This window comes from Cyanistes caeruleus, chromosome 4 (assembly GCF_971803275.1).
Source record: "Cyanistes caeruleus chromosome 4, bCyaCae1.hap1.1, whole genome shotgun sequence".
NCBI lineage: Eukaryota > Metazoa > Chordata > Aves > Passeriformes > Paridae > Cyanistes > Cyanistes caeruleus.
In genome coordinates, this window is record NC_141704.1 from 6,313,946 (window position 1) to 6,333,519 (window position 19,574).

At 42.7% G+C, this 19,574-nt stretch overlaps 1 protein-coding gene and 1 long non-coding RNA gene across 2 annotated transcripts in view; one reads left to right on the forward strand and one right to left on the reverse strand.

The window, feature by feature from the left end:
- The window catches only part of LOC147653402 (uncharacterized), a 29,453-nt gene extending 17,228 nt beyond the window's left edge, over nt 1–12,225 (reverse strand). The window contains exon 1 of the long non-coding RNA XR_015286071.1: nt 12,165–12,225. This is a non-coding gene — a long non-coding RNA (uncharacterized LOC147653402). The remainder of the gene's footprint in view (nt 1–12,164) is intronic.
- On the forward strand, nt 1,063–6,690 carry ECHDC3 (enoyl-CoA hydratase domain containing 3). Its single transcript, XM_086886515.1, has 5 exons — nt 1,063–1,215; nt 1,302–1,423; nt 3,575–3,672; nt 4,498–4,698; nt 6,187–6,690. Exons 1-5 carry the CDS (start codon nt 1,088–1,090, stop codon nt 6,514–6,516), a joined length of 879 nt encoding a protein of 292 aa, XP_086742641.1. The 5' UTR covers nt 1,063–1,087; the 3' UTR covers nt 6,517–6,690.
- Nucleotides 12,226–19,574: the final 7,349 nt, after the last annotated feature.

Below are 19,574 nucleotides of genomic sequence, written 5' to 3' on the forward strand. Positions count from 1 at the left end.
TTTTGCCTTTCTTTTCTTCTTGAATGCATAATATGAACATTAATGTCAGTCTACAGACTGACTCTGTAGACCCTATTAGAAAACACAAGGCCTTTCCCATGACAATTTCTAGATGATGAGTTCCCCGTGAATAAATTATGATCTTCTTAGGTCCCAAGCAGCCCTGCAGAAATGAATTTCATCTCATGCCAGTTACTCTGGGCCTCAAAGTGATGTAATTTTCTCTGCACGACACTGCTGTCCTGTCTGTCATGACAGATCTCACCCCAGTGCCACTGACAAGCGTGCTCAGCACAGTCCTGATCTCCGTCTCATGGTCACAGATGCAAGTGTTCAGTGGAATCTGAAGAAATTATCACATTTCTAAGTGCTTTCCAACAGCCCAGCTACTCATTAATGATACCACTGCCCACCCAGGAGTCAGGTCTGAGAGCAGGACCGAGGGAGGCTCTGTGTGGATGGTCTGTACCAGGGAAGTGGACACTGGTGAGCCACACCTCGAGTGCTGTGTCCAGTTCTGGCCCCTCAGCTCAGGAAAGGCACTGAGGTGCTGAGTGTGTCCAGGGAAGGGCAATGGAGCTGGGGCAGGGGCTGGAGCACAAGTCTGAAGAGGGATCAGCTGAGGGAGCTGGGGGGCTCAGCCTGGAGAAAAGGGCACTCGGGGGCACCTTATCGCTCCCTCAAAGTCCCTGACAAGAGGGTGTAGCCAGGCGGAGGTCAGGCTCATATTCCAGACAACCAGCGACAGGAAGAGAGGACATGATCTTAAACTGTGACAGGAGAGGCTTGAGTTGCACATTGGGAAGAATTTCTTCATAAACAGAGTGACTGGACATTGGGGCTGCCCGGGGAGGTGGTGGAGTCACTGTCCCTGGAGCTGTTTAAGGAGAGGCAGGAGGTGGCACTCAGTGCCATGGTTTGGTTGACAAGGTGCTGTTTGGTCATAGGCAGGACGCGATGATCTCAGCGGTCTTTTCCAACCTAATCGATTCTGTAATCCAGGCCGGGGTCAGGCGTGGGCCGCGCTGCCAACCCCGGTGCCGCGGAGCTCCGCCCGCCCGGCCCGCTCCGCCCCGAGCCCTCAGCGATGGCGGCCCGGCTGTGCCGGCTGCGGGGGCCCCTCAGGGCCGCCTTCAGCAGCGCCGCGGCCGCGGGAGCCGGGCAGGCCCCGCCGGCGGCGCCGCTGACGGAGCGGCGGCAGGCGGGGGGCGTGCGGTGAGCGGGGGCGCCGGGGGCTCCGGGACGCGGCCGCGTTCGGAGCTCGGTGACCGTAACCCCGCTGTGTTTCACGGGTTTTGCAGCACCATCGTCCTGAACAACCCGCGGCGGCGGAACGCGCTGTCGCTGCCCATGCTGCAGAGCCTGCGGCGGGACCTGCTGCACGACGTCAAGAGCCGGGAGCTCCGCGTCATCGTCATCGCGGGTACCGCGGCACCCGGCCGGGCGGGCAGGGGGCACACCGGGGAACGCGGAGCTGGAAGCCAAACCTCGCTGGGAACTACAGGAAACGGGGCGGGAAGGGACCTGTGTGTCTCCTTAATGCTCCCGTGGTCTCCTGCGGCTGTCTGCGGCCGGCAGACCGCCGTGTCACGCTCTTCCTGTATACTCACCCCAGCTTCCCCTCTCCTGTACTTCATTCCTCATTTCTAACTCAGCATTAACGACTGACTGGGGTTTTGTTACGCTTTTGGTTTTAGCCAACATGTCTAAGCATTAACACGTTTCAGCGTTTTAGTCGGGATATAAGGGTGTTTACACTCGCCAGTTTAGGGTTAAGGTTAATTGTTTTTAGGAGTGTAAGTAAAGAATACTTTAAACAGAACAAAAGCCAAACAAAAAAAGAAGAGTTCCAAGAGTTATCAAAGTAAAGCATTAACATCCCCACATAGGGGTTTTGTGCAGGAACAGGCAAAGCTAGGATGGCGTTTGCTGCCCTGTTGGCAAGTATAGACTGTAGTAAAAAACAGGGCTGTTGCAAATCAAGTGCTCTGTTTCCCTGCTCTGAGCCAGGATCAGCCTCATGGTTGCCAATGGTTTGTCAGAACTATTTTATAAACACTCCAGTAAAGGATAGACCACAGTATCAATACCACAGACATCCATGACCCACGGATGTAAAACAGCCTCTTTCAGAGCCTGTTACAGTTTCCTTACATTTACATATTAAGCTGTTTCATCTTAAAGGTGATGAAACTTGAGCCGTAGTTAAGCTATCTTTTTTACTCTGCTATTTTAAGACAACCTTCCTCAGCCCCCGCTCCAAACATCTCAGATAAATTGGTTTATTAATTTAGGATCATGCTGTTTCTTATACATAGGGAAAAGTCTGTGTGGACTTTTCCACACACAAGAGTGGAAGAGAGCTGATTTCACAGGGGTGAGTTTAGATATACATATTCCTCATTTCAAACAGCATTTAGAAATTTTGCAAAACACTGAAGGCTCCTTTTCAGAGAACAGTGCTCTGGGAGTTTGTGAGCACAATTGCATTTGGTTATTTAGAAATTGCTTGTTCGTGTTTATTTCTAATTCCCCTGCTGAATAAAACGCAAAAGAAATTTCAGAAAATAAAAGATTCCTCAGAGAATTCTTTGGGCCCTTAACACAGACTTTGCAGCAGATTCTTCAGTGAGATTCAAATGCAGATGTAATTAATCTCCAGATATATATTCTCAACCCCATGAGTTGACTGACAGTTGTGTGGTTATTTCTGGATACATTGTATCTCAATAATCCAATTCATAAGAAACAAATCCATAGATAAGGTTTGGTTTGCATAGGTGTAGCTGGAAATGCCACATCCATACATAAATATCTGAGAAGTTCTGAAGGATTGGGAAGCATAATACTGGTTCATTCAAATGGCAGGTAGTCACATGACAAAGGAAAACTGTTGTAAACATTGTGTACCTGTATAGAGTGTTCTGATCTTAGCAAATCCAAAGTTTAGTTCCACAGAAACCTCCTCTTTTGCTGCCCAAACCCTGAATGTGTTTTTGGGGATTCTCTGAATGAAAATTTAGTAGTGCAAAAGACACCAAAAGACACTCCAACAACTCTTCTGGTTCTCCTATAGCAGAATAAATTTTTTTTTTTTTTCTTTTTCCATTGTGACCTTCAACACCATGACAGAAAAAATATTGATGCTTCTTTAGCAAATGTTAATAATTAATTCTGGGTACAATAAATAGGGACTAAGTATATTTATCAGTCTGAGAACAGAGCACTCCAGCCTTGCTCCAGCTGATAAGTTTGTGTTGTACCAAGAAGCTGTTTTGAACATCCTTATGCAAAACTAAGCTCAGAGGTGTGAAATTCTTTCTAACTGAGTTAAGTGTAATGAAGTAAAATGAGACCTTGAAAACTGATAATGGGTGTTACTGTGCTTAAATGTTGCATTGCAGCAGTTTAAAGTTACCACAAAGCACAGAAGGCAGTATTTTGGAATTGTGTTCAAAACTCTATCCCCAAACTCATTTTTGAACACTGACATCCCTTTAGCTGAGACACTGATATGTTGCAACCCCTGATATCTTTATTATTTTAAACTGACTTTTCATGAAATTCTTTGCAGCTGAAGGACCTGTATTTTGTTCTGGCCATGATTTAAAGGAACTGTCAAGTGAAGATGATGTGAAACATCATTCCCAAGTATTTGAATTATGTGCAGAGGTAAGCAGTTCTTCTTGAATGCTCTGCCTTTGCCTGGTGTTAAGAGCAAATGTTGGTTTAAGGAGGGACTGCTTGCTAAAGCACAGATAGTTCCTTCAGATTCCTTGATTGTTTCTGCTCTGATATTTAATGCCTGATTCTGGTGAAATTATGTTTTCCGTGGGTTTCTCTACGTGTAATTAGAAGAGCTAGAATGCCAATGTGCATGTCTTCAACAATGGGCACAGTCAGAGTGTATTCCTTAGTTTAGCCAGTCTTCATTGCAGCTGAGTACTTGGGCAATGTCTTTTCTAGAAGTCTAGAGATAACCACCTTCAAATCACTTATGACCAAATGTTCTTTCCCAGCATTTATTTAGTTAAAAGTTCAGGATCTGCTTAAACATGAAGTAGACAGTGTGAAAGTAAGATCTGACTCACTGGTTGTCCAAGTTCTTGTTAAAGACACAAATCAGGGCAGTGGGGAAGTTAAAGTGAATCCTGGAGCCTTTGGAGGGAATGGCAAAATCTTCTTTGATAGTGGTGGAGCTAGAATTTGACCCCTAATCCTCCTCAGTGTGACAACAATGAGTACTTTGAAGCCTTTTGTTCTAGTTCCTCCAGCAATAATGATGTCTAAGACATTGCCAAGCCCATATTTAAGGAATGCTGTAAAAGCCATGTGTAAAAGCTGCTGGCCTTTCATCATCCTTTCATCTGAAAGGAGCCAAGATCCAACAGTTTGGGTTTTTTTGGTAAATAGAGAGGCAGGTACTTCTTTTGATGACTTCCAAAACAGGATGGTAATCTGAATTTCCGTACTGACCACTGTCTTTTGTGCATGCAGGTTATGACTTTAATCCAGAAACTTCCAGTGCCAGTGATTGCCAAAGTAAACGGCTTGGCTACAGCAGCTGGCTGCCAGCTCGTGGCAAGCTGTGACATCGCAGTGGCAAGTGAGAAATCTCAGTTTGCTACTCCTGGGGTAAACATTGGGCTGTTCTGCTCCACACCAGGTGTGGCCTTGGGCAGATCTCTTCCACGAAAAGTAAGCTTCCTTTCCAGATATTCTTCATAATTTGGCAAAAAGTTGGTTCCCATGTTAGGAGTTTTAGTTCCATTGCCTGAACTTTGTTTTCCTGCAGTGCAACATTCAAAATACTTCATTTCAAAAGGCATCTCCATAACTCTTAATAAAGGGTGAGCTCTTGTTTAGGAAAGACAGCTTCCTACTGATGTGACTCCAACCAGCACAAGCTCATCCCAGCAGCACACCAGCTCAGCAATCCCTTTCCTTTCCAACAGACAGCTCAGGGCTTCAGCCAATGATGTTATCCCCTGAGGAGGAAACCCCTGCAAGTTCAGGATAACAATCCCACCGAGGCATCAATTCTTGCCAGGCAATGACATTTCACTGCCAGCAGGATCTGCCTGGCTGTAGATCAAGATGCTTTAAATAGCATCCAAAACCCTCCTGTTTTATGTCCTACTGATTGTGGCTGCACATCTCTCACAGCATAAAAAATAGTACAATATATAAAGCTTCTATAACTGAGAATAGAAGTTTTAAGTTCTGATCCAGTTGGATTCATGCAGACAGATGGTCTAAGCACAGCAGGGCTCTACTGAGATGCAGTGACTGAACTGCACACATCCCATTGCTGGATAAGAGCTTCAGCTTGAAATTTCCCATCTGCAGGGACATCCTGTTCAAATAGAGTCCATGGGGGATTTTTCCAAGTCTGCTCTTGTGTGCAGTTGTAGCTGTTTCTGAATTAGTATTTCTGGGCTGTAGAATTACCTTTTTAAAATATGTGGGATGCACTTTTCTCTGTGCCACTTTTCAGAGCCATAAGAACATTCCCTACAGCTCCCAGGATTGCTGATTTTTACCTTTTAACAAAAGAAGTGTAACATTGTTTGTAACTACCAGAGCAAAGATGCTAATGAGGATAATCAGCTTTTATGATTCAGGCATTGGTCAATTGCATCAGGAGTCTTGGAAAACAATCTTTATTGATACATAACATTGAATAGTCACTGATTATTTTGGGGATTTTTTAGTTTCAAACCTCAAGCACCAGATGCTGAAAGCAGCAGGAGACTGAAATAATGTGGCTATAAAAAGTCCATATTTAAAACCACTCATACTAAACTTAAAACTAGGACGGGTGTTTTCAAAAACTGCACATATGCCCATCTTAAAATACCAAGCTCAGTCATTTGACTTTGTAGATGATCCACCTTTTAATTCCTACGGTAATCACTGGACACTGTGGGCTATTGAAGAGAAACCCAGGGGTGTCATCCTAAAACAGCTGGCATCACTGGGCAGGTTTGAAGAGACCAGCTTTAGACCCAGTCTTTCTCTTTGCTGACATCTCTTAATAGGTCCATGGCAGTTTAAAAGACCAAAAGATTTAAATCATTCGTGAAAAGAGTCACTTGCACTTGAAGGAGGAGGCTGAAATTTCCCAAACAAAGCAAAGCACTGAGGCAGTTGGGTTGATTTAATACCGTATTTTTCCCTGTTCAGGTGGCGCTGGAGATGCTTTTCACGGGTGAACCTCTCTCTGCCCATGAAGCGTTAATGCACGGGCTTGTCAGCAAGGTGGTACCAGAAGACAAGCTGGAAGAAGAGACCATGAAAATATCTCAGAAGATATGTGACAGCAGCAAATCTGTCCTGGCCTTGGGGAAAGCCACCTTTTACAGGCAGATAACCCAGGACCTTGACACTGCTTACAAAATAACTACTAAGGTCATGGTAGATAATTTGACTTTGAGAGATGGGCAGGAAGGCATTGAAGCCTTTGTTCAGAAGCGTAAGCCTATCTGGACACACTCTCAGGAGGAGAAGAAATGAGTCCTGTCTTTAAACAAATCTTAGCTGTGCCTTATGATTCTTCACACAGTTGCCTTTGGGAACTATATTTTTATTCTTACTGAAAGTTAAATTTCTCTTCTTACAAATGCCAGACACAATAAATTTACTCTAAGTATGTAATAAATGTTAAGAAAAATCAAAGAAAACGAAAAATGTGTTTTCCTAGCAGTGAATTTAATCTGTGGTTTTAGAAGTAACTCTGTGCTGCAAAAATCAGTTTAACGTGTCTCTGGTTACATAGGGGAGTCACAGGGGCTGAGAGAGAACTCAGATCACCTTGTTTAGAACCTCTCTTCAATAAATCTGGATGAGAATTGCTATTTATTGTTATTAGTAGAGAATTGAAGGGCTTGGACACATTCCAGAGATGGTGGTAGTACATACGTATAATAATGGATTCCAGGAGGGTTTAAGTGTTACAGACAGAAGCCTGCAACACACTTGTTCCTCATACCTTCCTGTGAATGGTATGTGTCAGCAGTGTGTCCCCCACAAATCCTGATTTTCCACCATCAGTTCAAGTACTTGTCCCAGCTCTAGGGAGTTTTGTTGACTCCAGGGAGGATGAGTATGGGTTGGGGTGAAAGGCAGTGTCTTGCCCCAGCTGTACTTTTCAGGCTGGTCTGTTAGTTGAGAAGTCCATCCTTGTGCTCAAAGCTAGGCTTTTACCAGCACTGCAGCAGTTCAGCCATGGATTTAAAGACTTGATAACTTCCAGAAAAAGGGGTTCAGCTGCTCCCCTGGGTAATCAGTTGCAACCCTCCAGGTGAATTTTTTATTCATGTCCAGTCTGAGCTTTGAAGCAGCATTTTCTGGCCATTCCCCTTTGTTGCATCATTTGGCATTATTGAGAAAGTTTAGCTCCATTATCTGTGTAACTCTCTTCAAGCAGTCACAGGCTGCATGTAGACCACACTTAGATTTCTCTGTGCCAGACCAACAAGTCCTGCTTCCTCCACCTTCCCTCTAGGTCGTGTTGTCTGGGTAGGTTTGGCACCCCTCCAGTGGACCAGTTTCAGTTTCTCCACATCCCTTTTGTGCTGGTTGTGCCAAAACTGGGCTGTATCCTAAATATGGTCTCACCATATTTGAGCAGCTGAGAGCAAAATAGGCCCTCCATGTGCTGGTCTGTGAGTAGTGCTCAGTTTTGTCTGCTCTGTGATGAGAGTGCACTGCTGGCTTGGATTCAGCCAGGCATCCCCTGTGAGCCCATTTCCAGCAGGACTGTGCCCTGCCAGTCTATTCCTCACCTGTACTGGTATTCTGTACTGGTTATTCTTCCCAGGTGAAGAAACTTGTATTTCTCCTTGGATCGTGGTTGGTTTGGCTTGAATCCAGGGCATTTGGGGTGTCAACCATTGCCCCAGTTTTGCAGAATTTGCAGATTTGCTGAGGATATGTTATTGGTAGCAGTACTGGATGAAAGGAGCCTTGGTATCAATCTATGGTGATCAACATGGGATGACCTCCCAGCAAACACATTTTTTCTGAAGTTCCACATAGCCAAATCATGAGGGCTCGTCCATCTCATCCTTAAATAAGACATCTAAGCAAGACCACGTGAATCACAGGATAGATGGGCCTTTTTCCCTTGTTAACAGTAGAAGCAGCCTAAAGGGCTCGGTGCAGACTTGGACTTTGCAAGTTAGATCAAATTAATCCTACCTATGGCTACTGAAACTCCAGATGTGGAAATATCAATTATACAGCTCTACAAAGCAAGTCCCTTTGCCAGCTACAGGTTCAAAAGAACAAAATTTTCATTTCTGCTGCAAGTTTTAATTTTAAGAATGGAAACTTTAATTCAACACTAAACTTTCACTTTAAATGTGAAAAATGTGCACCACTGGCACTAGCTGTTTTAAAAATATAATTTTTTATTGTTACCACCAAGAAAGATGGGTAAGTTTTTTACAAATGCACTTAGTTTATATAGGTTAGAAGCTGTTACGAGCCAGTGTGAGATGGAAGAGTTAAATCTGGAGCCCAATAACCTTCATCATGTCCTTTCCAATACAGTAAGATGCACTTAGACTCTGTTCCCACAAGCTGCTCTAAAAGCATTAGGAAAGAGTAAATTGCTTTAAAAAATATTTATATTTAATGGCTATCTTGCAACTACTCAGCAAATCTCAACTGGCTCTTTTGTTCCAGGCTTTTAGAAATAAGTACATTATCTGATTTTTGCAGAACAGTGCCCTTTCCAGCTAACTGCAGTAATAAAATAGTTTCACTGACCATCTTAAAGCATGAGTGACAGTTTAGATAAGCACGCTTTTTCAGATATTCAGAAATTCTTCTGTAGTTGATTGCCATCTATACAAGATAGGGTTTGGCATTATTGACTCCATTCACATCTTGAAGAGAAAATACATTTTTGTTTTAACTCAGTTTTCACAGTATTTGTACTATTTCATGTAGTGAAGTAATGATGTAATTATAGAATCGTAGGGTTATCCTAGAGTGGTTTTGGTCGGAAGGGACCTTAAAGACCATCTAATTCCAACCCCATGGCAGAGACACCTTCCACTAGATCAGGTTGCTCAGAGCCCCATTCAGGGTGTCCTTGAACACTTCCAGGGATGGGGCATCCACAGCTTCTCTGGGAAACTGTTCCAGTGTCTCACCACCCTCAAATTAAAGAATTTCTTCCTAATATCCAATCTAAACCTACCCTTTTTCAGTTTCAAACTACTCTGCTTTGTCCTGTCAGTAGTGCTTTTTTAATTAGCAATCATCAGTTCTAAAAATGTTGGCATCCACGGGAACATTTCCCTCTTGCTTGAACACTAGACAGAAAAGCTTCAGAAGGTTTTATAACACTCTCATGCTGGCCCCTGAAGACTGACAGAACAACTTAATTTTTCATTTCTGACTTGCATGGGCTTTTTATTTTTGCCCACATCTGCCCTTATTGTTTAATTTAATGGATTTACAGTCTATTCCTGGGAAACAGAGCAGTTCTAGAACTGTTAATTAAGTACTACTGCCAAGAAACAGCAAACCAAATGATAGATTAGGAGCCTTACCACCATGGTTATCTGCTGCCTGAGGGAAGAGTTTGTCCCAAAATAGCAAGGAGCCTATCCCTTGTCACCCCCTCCATTTTTATTAAAGAATCTCTCTGCAGCAAAGTCTGCCAGGTAATTAGCCTAGTTTCAAGTCACCCTAACAGCATGTGGCTCTGGAAACTAAGTGCAACTCCATCTGCATACAGCCTCTAGGATGCAGCTTATCCTTGGAAATGACCAACAGGGACACATTTTCGATCCATATATACAGGAACAGCTGGAATGGAAACCAGTCATGGTATGCAAGCAAGGAATTGCCAGCATGAATGGAATAAACTGCCTCAGAGTCCATGGACACCTTAGAGGAATGGCTTTGAGCCTTTACCTGGAAATTTTAGTAAAGATACAAAGGCAAAATCTAGAAGATATGATCTTATCACTTGTGATATAGCTTCAGGCTCCCCTTATGAGGGGAATATGAAGGCAAGGCAAATGAAAAGCCAGGGAGCAGTGACAACACATCACACAAGATTATTCCCAATTCATGGACTAGGAAATGACCTGCCTTACTGCATCACTTGGGGAATATGTACTGAAAAGTAAAGTTAAGCAGAGAACTTGGGTAATGGGCAAGGTATTTATACCCTCTGTGCTCCACAGAGCACAAGAACAGTTTATATAAGCTTTTATATAAACTTCATGGAGTTTCCTTAAGGCCACCCAACCCAGAATTCAGCAGTCTGGGTAAGAATTAGTTTTGGGTTGGTTTGAAGTAAGCTGTAGCTGTGGAGGAGAGAGCTTGAAAATATCTCCTACAAAGTCCCAAAAAGCTGGACGTAGTTAACATTAAAAATACATGACTACCTCCTTGGCAGGAGTCAGCATCAGTTTTTACCATGTAGGTCATGATTTCTGAGCATTTGGATGGCAGCACCATGTCCTTCACAGAATTGCCTCTGGGTCATTCCTTACTGTCATTCCTGTATTGCAGATGGGGAAATTGAGGCCAAATGTGCTGTGCCTGAGGTCTCACGGTGAGCCTGTGGCACTGTAGCAGTGTCACTCAGAATGCTGACACCTGCTCTATGTATTTCTTCAGCAACAAAGTTTTGGTAAAATCAGCAGAAATGCAGAATAACGGAGTGCCCTGAAGTGACTGCAAAGGCTTCTGAACAGGAATTATGAGCTACTGCATCAAAGGCCTCTTGCTTGACATTTATTGGCTTTTTGATGAATGTTGGGGTAATTCTACTGTCAACAGTTTCTCATTAGGAGCCTGGCAATGTACTTTCTGACCATTATCTTTCTCAATATCACACTGGGTTGCTACAAAGAGCAGGCATTTTATGTAAAACCCATCTATCTCTGTAGCTGCAAACTTTTCTAATAATTCTGCATTTAAATAATCTCATGGAAATTCTGGCTGCTGTATCTGAGGAATAAGGAGACTAGACAAATAGTTAAATTTCCATGAAGACCTAAAGCTATAGGACAAATCTCATACTGCAATGAGAAGGACTCATTTGTCTTGATTCCACTGGCATTTCACCTCAATTATACTAATTCTGAATTTCACTGCTGAATAATGCATTCCTATCCTGCTTTACACTTGCAAAGGAAGGAAAAAAAACCATCACAGCTGTATCTTCCTCGCTCTGTATAGTATGATGTACCACCTCCTGGCTGCTGATGGTCAATATTAGGAATTATTTTTGTCAAAAGCCTAGATTTTCTAAAAAGAAAATAGTAGAAATACAATCCTAATACCACTGTGGTATTAGGCATTTGGAAAGGAGGAAAGAATTTGTTCAACTTTGATGTGCCCAACTGTGGTAATTTTCATGCTATGAGTTTTAAGGCATTAACACTTATTTTAAATATTTGTATTCTGGAGTCATGATAGTGGAAACATCTTAGGGCTATTGTGTATTTTATTGATTATGGATGTTATAGACAAATTAAAACAGAACTAGATGATAAAATAATTAATGGAATTTATACTACTGTAATGGGTTTGATTCATGATTAATGTTGGTTCATAAGCTACTTAATATGAGAGACTTTAATTTTCCCTCCTAGAGGCAGGATGGTGTTTTCAGCCTGCCAAAACCAAGACTTGTAATGCTGTTGACCTTAACTAAAAATAAACTTTCCCACCAACTCTTTAACCTCACTTTCATGGCAGTACAGATGAACCTGTTGGATTTAACACAGATTTAGGTCCCACTCTCATCCACCCATCCTGCTGGGGGAACATCCCCTCGCAGAAATGCAGCACAGGTTTGGAGGGCAGTGTCTGAGTCTGTCACTTGGCTCGTTAGAGCCCCATCAGGAGCTCTGATGTAATGGGCCATGTCTGAGGAGCAGAAGCAGCTCTGCTTCCTGAAGGAGTTTTTAAGGACACATTCCCTGCAATAATGGAGTGTTGACATGCAGGCTGCCTCAGCTGCTGATGACAGAGAAGGCGTGAGGTCTTCTAAAGTGGCACTCAAGTTTTATTCCAGACCTGTCCTCCTATAAACAATTACAGTGGATGAAATCATGCTTGGAAAGATGAGTGATGTTTTCCCTGTCCACTCTGCCCTGTCAGCATCAAGGATAAAGTGATATATATACCTGCTTTGGTCTTCTCCACTTCCTGGCCCAAAATCATTCTCAGTGTAGACAGTGAGTGATGCTTCTGGAAAGAAACAATAAAGAATTAGTAAATCATATATGGAACACAGGGGAAAAGAAAAAGGAAATGAATGCATGAAGTCATTCTCCTAATGTGGTCTTCAGTCTAGATCTGAATATTTTGTTTCTTATACCTGTTTAATGAAATACACCCTTCATGCCAATAAAACTTTATCATCTGTTGTTTAAGGGAGTTAATACTATAAAAATAATCCCCATTCTGAAGGTTAGGATATTGTATAAATATAGACATGATTAATAATCCTGAGTTAATCTCCCTTCTCTTTCATGACCTCACTAATATGCTTTTTCTTTTTTTATTTGTTGGTTTGGTTTTGAGACTTCAGTGTGAAGTCAGAACTTTTATCTGTTTTTTTCTCTCCCTCCTTGGGGGTTAATTTTGTTTTAATGAATGCTGAGATTCTTACATGACTAAAGTACTCATTCTTACATGGGACCACAAATCTGAGACATAAAAGATAGAAGAGCAGGGTAATGATGAGAGAATCTGGCTTTCTGAAAGAGGGCCCAGCAGGAGAAACACTGAGGTGCTCTCCAGAGCACCCATGCAGAGGTCTGGAAAACTGACCTAATTTACTCCTTTTTCATTGGGACCATGCAAGGACAATCAGCCCCTTATTCATTAGCCTGAGACTATTATTAATTATCAATACTATTACTTATTTTTACACTTGCTATAATTCATGCTATAATCTATTTAATAAAGTGACAGCACTAAAGTTCAGGAATTTAGATTTGTTATCTCCTCCCCACAAATGGTCTTGGAAACTGGTCTGAATCACTGAAATCAGAAACCTTTGTGGCTTGAAATGGGGAATAACATTTATCTTGCAGAAAGATAGAAGACTTTATCCTTTTATAGAGCCTATGAAAAAACACTTAGTCCCTACTATGTACTCATCACAGTAAATGGAAGTTGTCAAAGATAAAAGTCCTTTTTCTTTGCTGCCTGTGGATGTTCCTGTAAGCTTTTAGTCTTTTTCCACATGAGCCTTTATTCAGTGCAAGCAGCCCAAGCATATTTCCATTGACAGTCTGAAATCTTTATGAGGTACTGGATGGTCAAAATGCAACACCAATTAATTCAACACTCATAACAAACACAAACAGTGAATTTACCATAGGAAAAGTGGGTAGAGAGCCCAGTGTCAGTTCATAGGCAAAAGACCCACCTGTTAAATGTCCTAGACCTTTCTGACCCATTCACTATAATATTTAAATGTATTTCTATACGTAATTTGTTAGATAATTCTGAAACATAAAAAAAAAAAGGAAAAAAACACTAAATCTCTGGACAAAACAAACTAACAAACAACAGACAAAACAAAACAAAAACAAAAAACTCTGATTCAACTCCTGGCTTTGTCACAAAACTCCATATGACCTTGGACAAATTGACAGAGGCAGAAAAGAAATGTGACTGCCCAGTCCAGCCTTCTGTTTATCACAGGTCATTGCTTCTGCCTGTTTTACCCTAAACAACGTTTGAATTATAGCTTTGGGTGAGCTAAGGAGTTATGTAACCTCATGATGAAAAAAAATTGAAAAGCAAAAAAAAGAAGATGCCAACAGTGTGATCCATTCTCCTTGCAATCAAGACTTTTGGTTTACTTCTGCTTTGAATTAACCTGACTTCCAGCAGGGAACCAGAGCTGCCTTTTTGTATGTTCAGGTAGACCTTTCAGTAGCTCAGTGACTTACAGGTAAAATGGGGCTAAACACTGGGTTTTTTCACTATGTTTTATCTGAGTTGTCTCTGTACACCACAACCTCTACAGGGGAAATTTGGCTCTCACTCCCCACACACTCCATGCCTTGCACAACAGCTTCCACTGGACTTGGCCTTGATGCAGGATGATGGATATGGGATTGACAGATTGATTGATTGACTGATTGGCTGACTGACTGATGTGTAGCATCTAAGTTACGACAGTGAGAAAGGACATTAAAAAAATCAAGCAATAAACCCAAAAGATCACTGTCTGAGGGAGGATCCTTCCGTTTTCTGCAGATCCCAGAGCTCCTTGTCTGCCGTGGAACAGAAAACACTCACTTTGCAGTGAAGGCTCCGTACACCGAACTGTCGGCAGAGGGCAATGGCAGCTCACAGCTTGGAGCGGCTCCCGGGACCTGCGCCAGGCCGGTGCTGCCAGCCTTGTTCTTCTACTGCTCCCAGGGAATGAGCCCCTGGTTTATTGTGAACAACACGTGTGAGAAAATACCCCCGGGAGCCTTGCAAGTCAGGGGTCTAAGCTTTCTTCTCCCACTTTTCCTGCCCACTTTTGCATCCTCACTGATAACATTGGAGGACCAGTTGCAATCTGATTCAAGACAGACAGCTCGGTAAAAAATTCCAGGGAGATTTTTGGAAGTAAGAGGAGACCCTGTTCTGCTTTAAGGAATACACCTGTGAGCAATACAGCTGTGTCTGGGCAGCTGGACCACTCAGCTGGGCACAGTTTGGGAAAGTCTGTTCTGGCTTTCCTGGGGAGTCTTAATTTTAGATCCAAATGGGTCTGTATAGATTAGCAAAAGGTTTTGGGTGGAACAAGTGATTCAGAAAGACCTTCCAAGGAGGCTGTGTCAGCAAGCCAGGTAGAAGAGGTGAGTGAAGTGTGACAATCATGCCTCCATGCCTCAAGCTTTCAGGAATAGGATCCAGAGGGTGAACTTCCCAGCCCAAGCTCAGCCAGACAGAATCTCAGTGCTGCTTCTTCCACCCACCTAAACAGGTGAACTAAGTGGCACCATCTCTTCTCTCTGTGACTCAGTTTCCCCAGCTGTAAAGGAAGTCTTAAAGTTCTGTGTGACACACTAAAAGCAGTGAATGATAAGAATTAATCAACTGTGCTACTCACAGCTTGGTGATGAATTAATGTTCTTGTCACTGCTGGCCCAGAGTCTGCTGGGCAGAGAAAAAACTGCTGAAGGTGTTAGTCCAGATGGACTGTAAATGCCAAGGCACAGCAGGAGCTGTTGAAAAATAAAAATATTCTCTCATGTCCTCTCCCAGCAGGAACAATATTCCAATTGTAATGCAGATACCCTACTGAGTCCTTCCATCCCTCAGGCTAGGTGAGCACTCTGCAAGTGTGAAGGTAATCATTACACTGTTGTAAATATGAACATATACAAATGCCAGGCCTCTGTCTGGGCCTCAGTTTTACTCCTTGCTTCATGGAAAGAGCATGACCACCTATCATGATACTTTTAATAACTGGAATTTCAGGGAACTCTGATTATCAGCCAATTCTCCCCAGATTCCCATTCTGTAGAAGAAGGATGGGGAGCACATTCACTGTTCAAAGCCACCAAAGTTAGGGAAATCTACAACTTCAAACACCAAAAGAACCATGGGCTGTGCCACAGCAGAGAGGAATTCAAACAAACAACATTAAACGACCAGCTCTGGAATGCAGTGAACCCAGCCAGGTCAACAAGAACACCGATAAGGTGGCAAGTGGGGTCCAGCCCAGGCCAAACCTGCAGGAGCCCATGGCAATGGGGTACAGGTTATGCCAGCTTTGTGCCCAGCAGCTTCTGGACATCTCTCACCAGTGGACTGAGTGGAAGATGTAATTTAACTGCTTTGCCAGTTTTCACTACAAAGGCTCCACTCAGACCAGTCAGACGTGATTCAACACCTTTTCCACCAGACAGCCTCAGTCCTGCCATGCAGGTGTGCTCCCACAGAGCCAGGACAGGGGTGACTTGGGCTCTTGGCTTTGTTTTCCTCCTTGAGCTTTCCCTGACTGGGAGAAGCTGGTTCGGGCAGGAGCCATTTCAGACTATGGCCATCTGTGGCCATAGATATTGAGCCACCACCAGTAACATCCCTAAAAGCAAACAACTGAAATTTTGGAACAAAAAGCAAATGTTACCTCAGAGTGATAAGTAGCAGTAACAACAGACCTGGCAAGACCAGTATTTTAAGCCAAAAATGTGCTAAGTAAATACTTTTGCAGCCTGTTTTGAATCTTTTCTTCAACAAAGTTAAAGTGTTGATTCTAGGAAAAAACATACAGAATATCTGTTTTAAGCAAAGGGGTTTTTTTCTTCTTAATTGTAAACAAATTTTAAAAGGTTTAAAAGAAAGTTTATGCAATCATTTCCATATAAATATTAAAAAAAAACCCAAACCAAAACACTCTTTCATGTGGACAGAGAGTTCCTGTTAAGGCAGTGGTTGGTTGCATGGAGGATACAAAAATAGCTGGTAATATAAGTGTATACGGGATGCCATTAAGAAATCAGGTGCTAATGAGACTGCTTGGGACTGAATCACAACTGCCTGTGGCTATTCCATGACAGCTCTTCCAGGAGGTGTCTCCAGCAGCTATGAGTCAGATTCCTGCCTCTGCAGGAAACTCCCTATAGAGAACCTGCCAGGTATGTACTTAAAGGCAAAGGAACCAGGGTCTTCTCAGGCTTTAGCACTTCCAACTGCAAGAGCAGGTCACAGAGGCAGCTTGGAGTGGGTAACAGCAGCCTGAGAGGTCTCTGTGCACTGGCATGAGCAGGAACCAGCAGCACTGCAAAGGTACAACAGATGGCTGTGAGCCAGGTGTGTTCCTGTTGAATTGTCCTTGAATTGATGTTGGCTCTGACACTCTTCTGATCTTGTGATCTCAAGCACAGGCCTAGAGGACAGACTCTTCGCTTCCTGAATTAAAGTCTTGCCCTCAGTTACCCTAGGCAAGGTTAATGACTATAATTTATTAAAAAGTCTATAATGACTTGTTAAATGATGTTGAAAATGGTAGGTGCATGAAAACAAGTTACAAAGTCTCCTGACAAACAAAATGTTTGCCCTGTACTTGCTTTCAAATGAACATAACAGTTAAAAGTAATCCATTTGTCACTTTTGGGGTGCCAAGAACTGTATTAGTTACATACATTTGCCTCTACCATACACATTTAGGTGCCCTATACTGTTCTGTTTGTTGGTACCTCAAATGCAACCGTGTGATGGTTTCCTTCCCATCATCTGCATTCCATGGACTCGACAAGAACAGCACCTACAGCAGAGTCTGCATGGAAAGCACCAAGTGAACCCACTGTGAACCACCCCTCTGATTACTGTGCCCCTCTAGCAATGTGCTCCCAGTGAAGCAGCACCCCTCCTTGTGAGAACTAGGAGAGAATCCATAAGCAGTACCTCCCAATAGGTAGGGCTGGCAAGAGAGGAAGGGATTAATGCACAGGTGACCTCACCTCTTCTGTCTATGCTGATGTTATTCATAAAATACTTTCATAGTTATTGAAGAGAAACTTGGTATTTCAGACTCCAATGCTTCTTTGGTATTAAGCATTTGCAAGGGACCCTGCATGGCTGGAACTCAAAAAAGCCTTCAATGTTCAATTTTCTCTTGTTCCCAGGGTCATTCTCTCTCACTAGCCTGTTGCAAATCTCTTGATATCCTGTGTCTGAAGGTCAGGTCTCCAGCCAAAAATTATATCCAAGCCCAGAGCTAATTGTCTAAGCTCCTTCTATAGTTTTAAAGTGGAAGAAAAGCTTCAAAAGATCAAAACACCCAAAATGATGGGAGGCACAGAGCTGCCTACCCACAGCTCAGGTAGAGAATGGATGTTCAAGGGCACTTGACCTTCATTAGGGGACTACTCAGGAGCTGGAGCCTGACATATTGTTCTGAGCACAGGAATATTTTCAAGGGTAGAACAGGAAGACTTGAAATCCATAGAAGTTTTTAGGGTTTTTTTTCATGTTATTTGCTCTTATATATAGTGACTTTGCACTTATTTAAGGGCCTGAGTATTACTTTAATCTTGATATAAGGCTTATTTCGTTACTTCTTTTCTTCTTAATTTAGGAAGGCCTCTCCCACGCCAGTTTGAAAGATGCACCTGGTAGCAGTGTCCTGACCTCAGAACAGACCTGTTAGTGCAAAATCTGGTACTGGTTGTCCCACTGCCTCTTCCATCTGTCTTTGCACAGCATCAAGGAGGAAAGGGGACAAAAACCCAGTAGTAAAAAATGTGCTTTCATTCCTCACTTTCAAGGGTGAAATTTCCTTTTTATGGAGAGATCTCTCAAATTATTTACTATTGGAGCCTGATGTTTTTAATGGTACCTTCTTCCACCAAAGAACAAGTTATTCTGTAGAAAAGCCAGTTCTTTGCCTCTGCCAGCTGCATGCAAGTACAAAATTACAAAGCACTCACTTAGATGAAGTGAATACTTCATTAAACAATTAAGCAATAAGGCAGAACAGAGGCTGTGGTTTCCAGGCCTTGTTCTGTAATTGTATCCTGGAGCATTAGGAGAACCAGTGCTGAAACACAGGGTTGCAATTTAGGTTAGGATTATCCTCTAATAGCCTTGTCCTGTGGGATTAGGGGCTTGCCACGATGGGGAATGATTTTATCCATCAATGGCAATGTGAAATATATGATTTGTCCCTGAATATCTGGAGGTGGGGATTTCCATCCCTCTTTCCTCCTTTCATCTTCTTGTTGTAGCACCTTAGTAGAAGCTTTTATCTCTGCTTTCACTTTCTGGACCATGAATGGTATCCCTCAATTCAGTTTTTATGGTGGTACAATCACAGGGCCCAAGTTCACAAGTAAATATCCCTGAGTGTCCCCAAACACACTGTGGACACTCTGAGCTTGAGGGACACTGAGGATGGAAAATGTGTGAGCCTCTTTGTTGGACAAGGTAAAGTTTGTACTGAAGTTTTCTGTTCACCTCATACAGCACATGCAGCCACTGGACTTCCATGGAAAACTGAGAGGCTCCTGAAGCAATAAGGCAGAAGCAGGTTTCAATGGCTGATAAGCAGAGACTGTTTGGATTGCAGATGAAATTTAAATGTCTAAAGTCCATCTACATTCTGCTACAGAGGTCTAAACCCCTTTCCTGATCTAGTAAATGCCTGATTCAGCTCCTAATCAAATTACTGGGATTTGTTCCACTGACTTGAAGTTGACCCTGGGCAGAGTCCACAGCCCCACCAGAATTCCTTTCCAGAATATCCTGAATGACAATGGCAAGTCCCTCCTTCAAACATGATCTACAGGGAACCCCCTCCATCCTGCTCTCATCCTTCATAAACCATTCAGTCCTACTGAAAGAGAAAATACATCTCAAATGCAAAATACAGCGTGCTGTATCACAGGACACGCTGTCCTTGGGAACTGTAATTAAGATCATCCAGGTACATATCACAGGCCAATGGAATACCATTAGAAGAATTAACTTTCAGTTCTAAGAGAAATCAAACCAGAAACTTTAAAAAAATAAAGAAAAAAGAAAAACAAAGGGTAAATAAAAGAAAGAGAAAAAAGCACAAACCACAAAACTCTATA

Excerpts from the sequence above, each read along its gene's own strand:
- ECHDC3 (XM_086886515.1), top strand. The coding sequence starts at position 1,088 with ATGGCGGCCCGGCTGTGCCGGCTGCGGGGGCCCCTCAGGGCCGCCTTC. Across the intron at positions 1,424-3,574 it reads CCGCGTCATCGTCATCGCGG|CTGAAGGACCTGTATTTTGT; the intron begins GTACCGCGGCAC and ends AATTCTTTGCAG. Across the intron at positions 4,699-6,186 it reads GCAGATCTCTTCCACGAAAA|GTGGCGCTGGAGATGCTTTT; the intron begins GTAAGCTTCCTT and ends TTCCCTGTTCAG.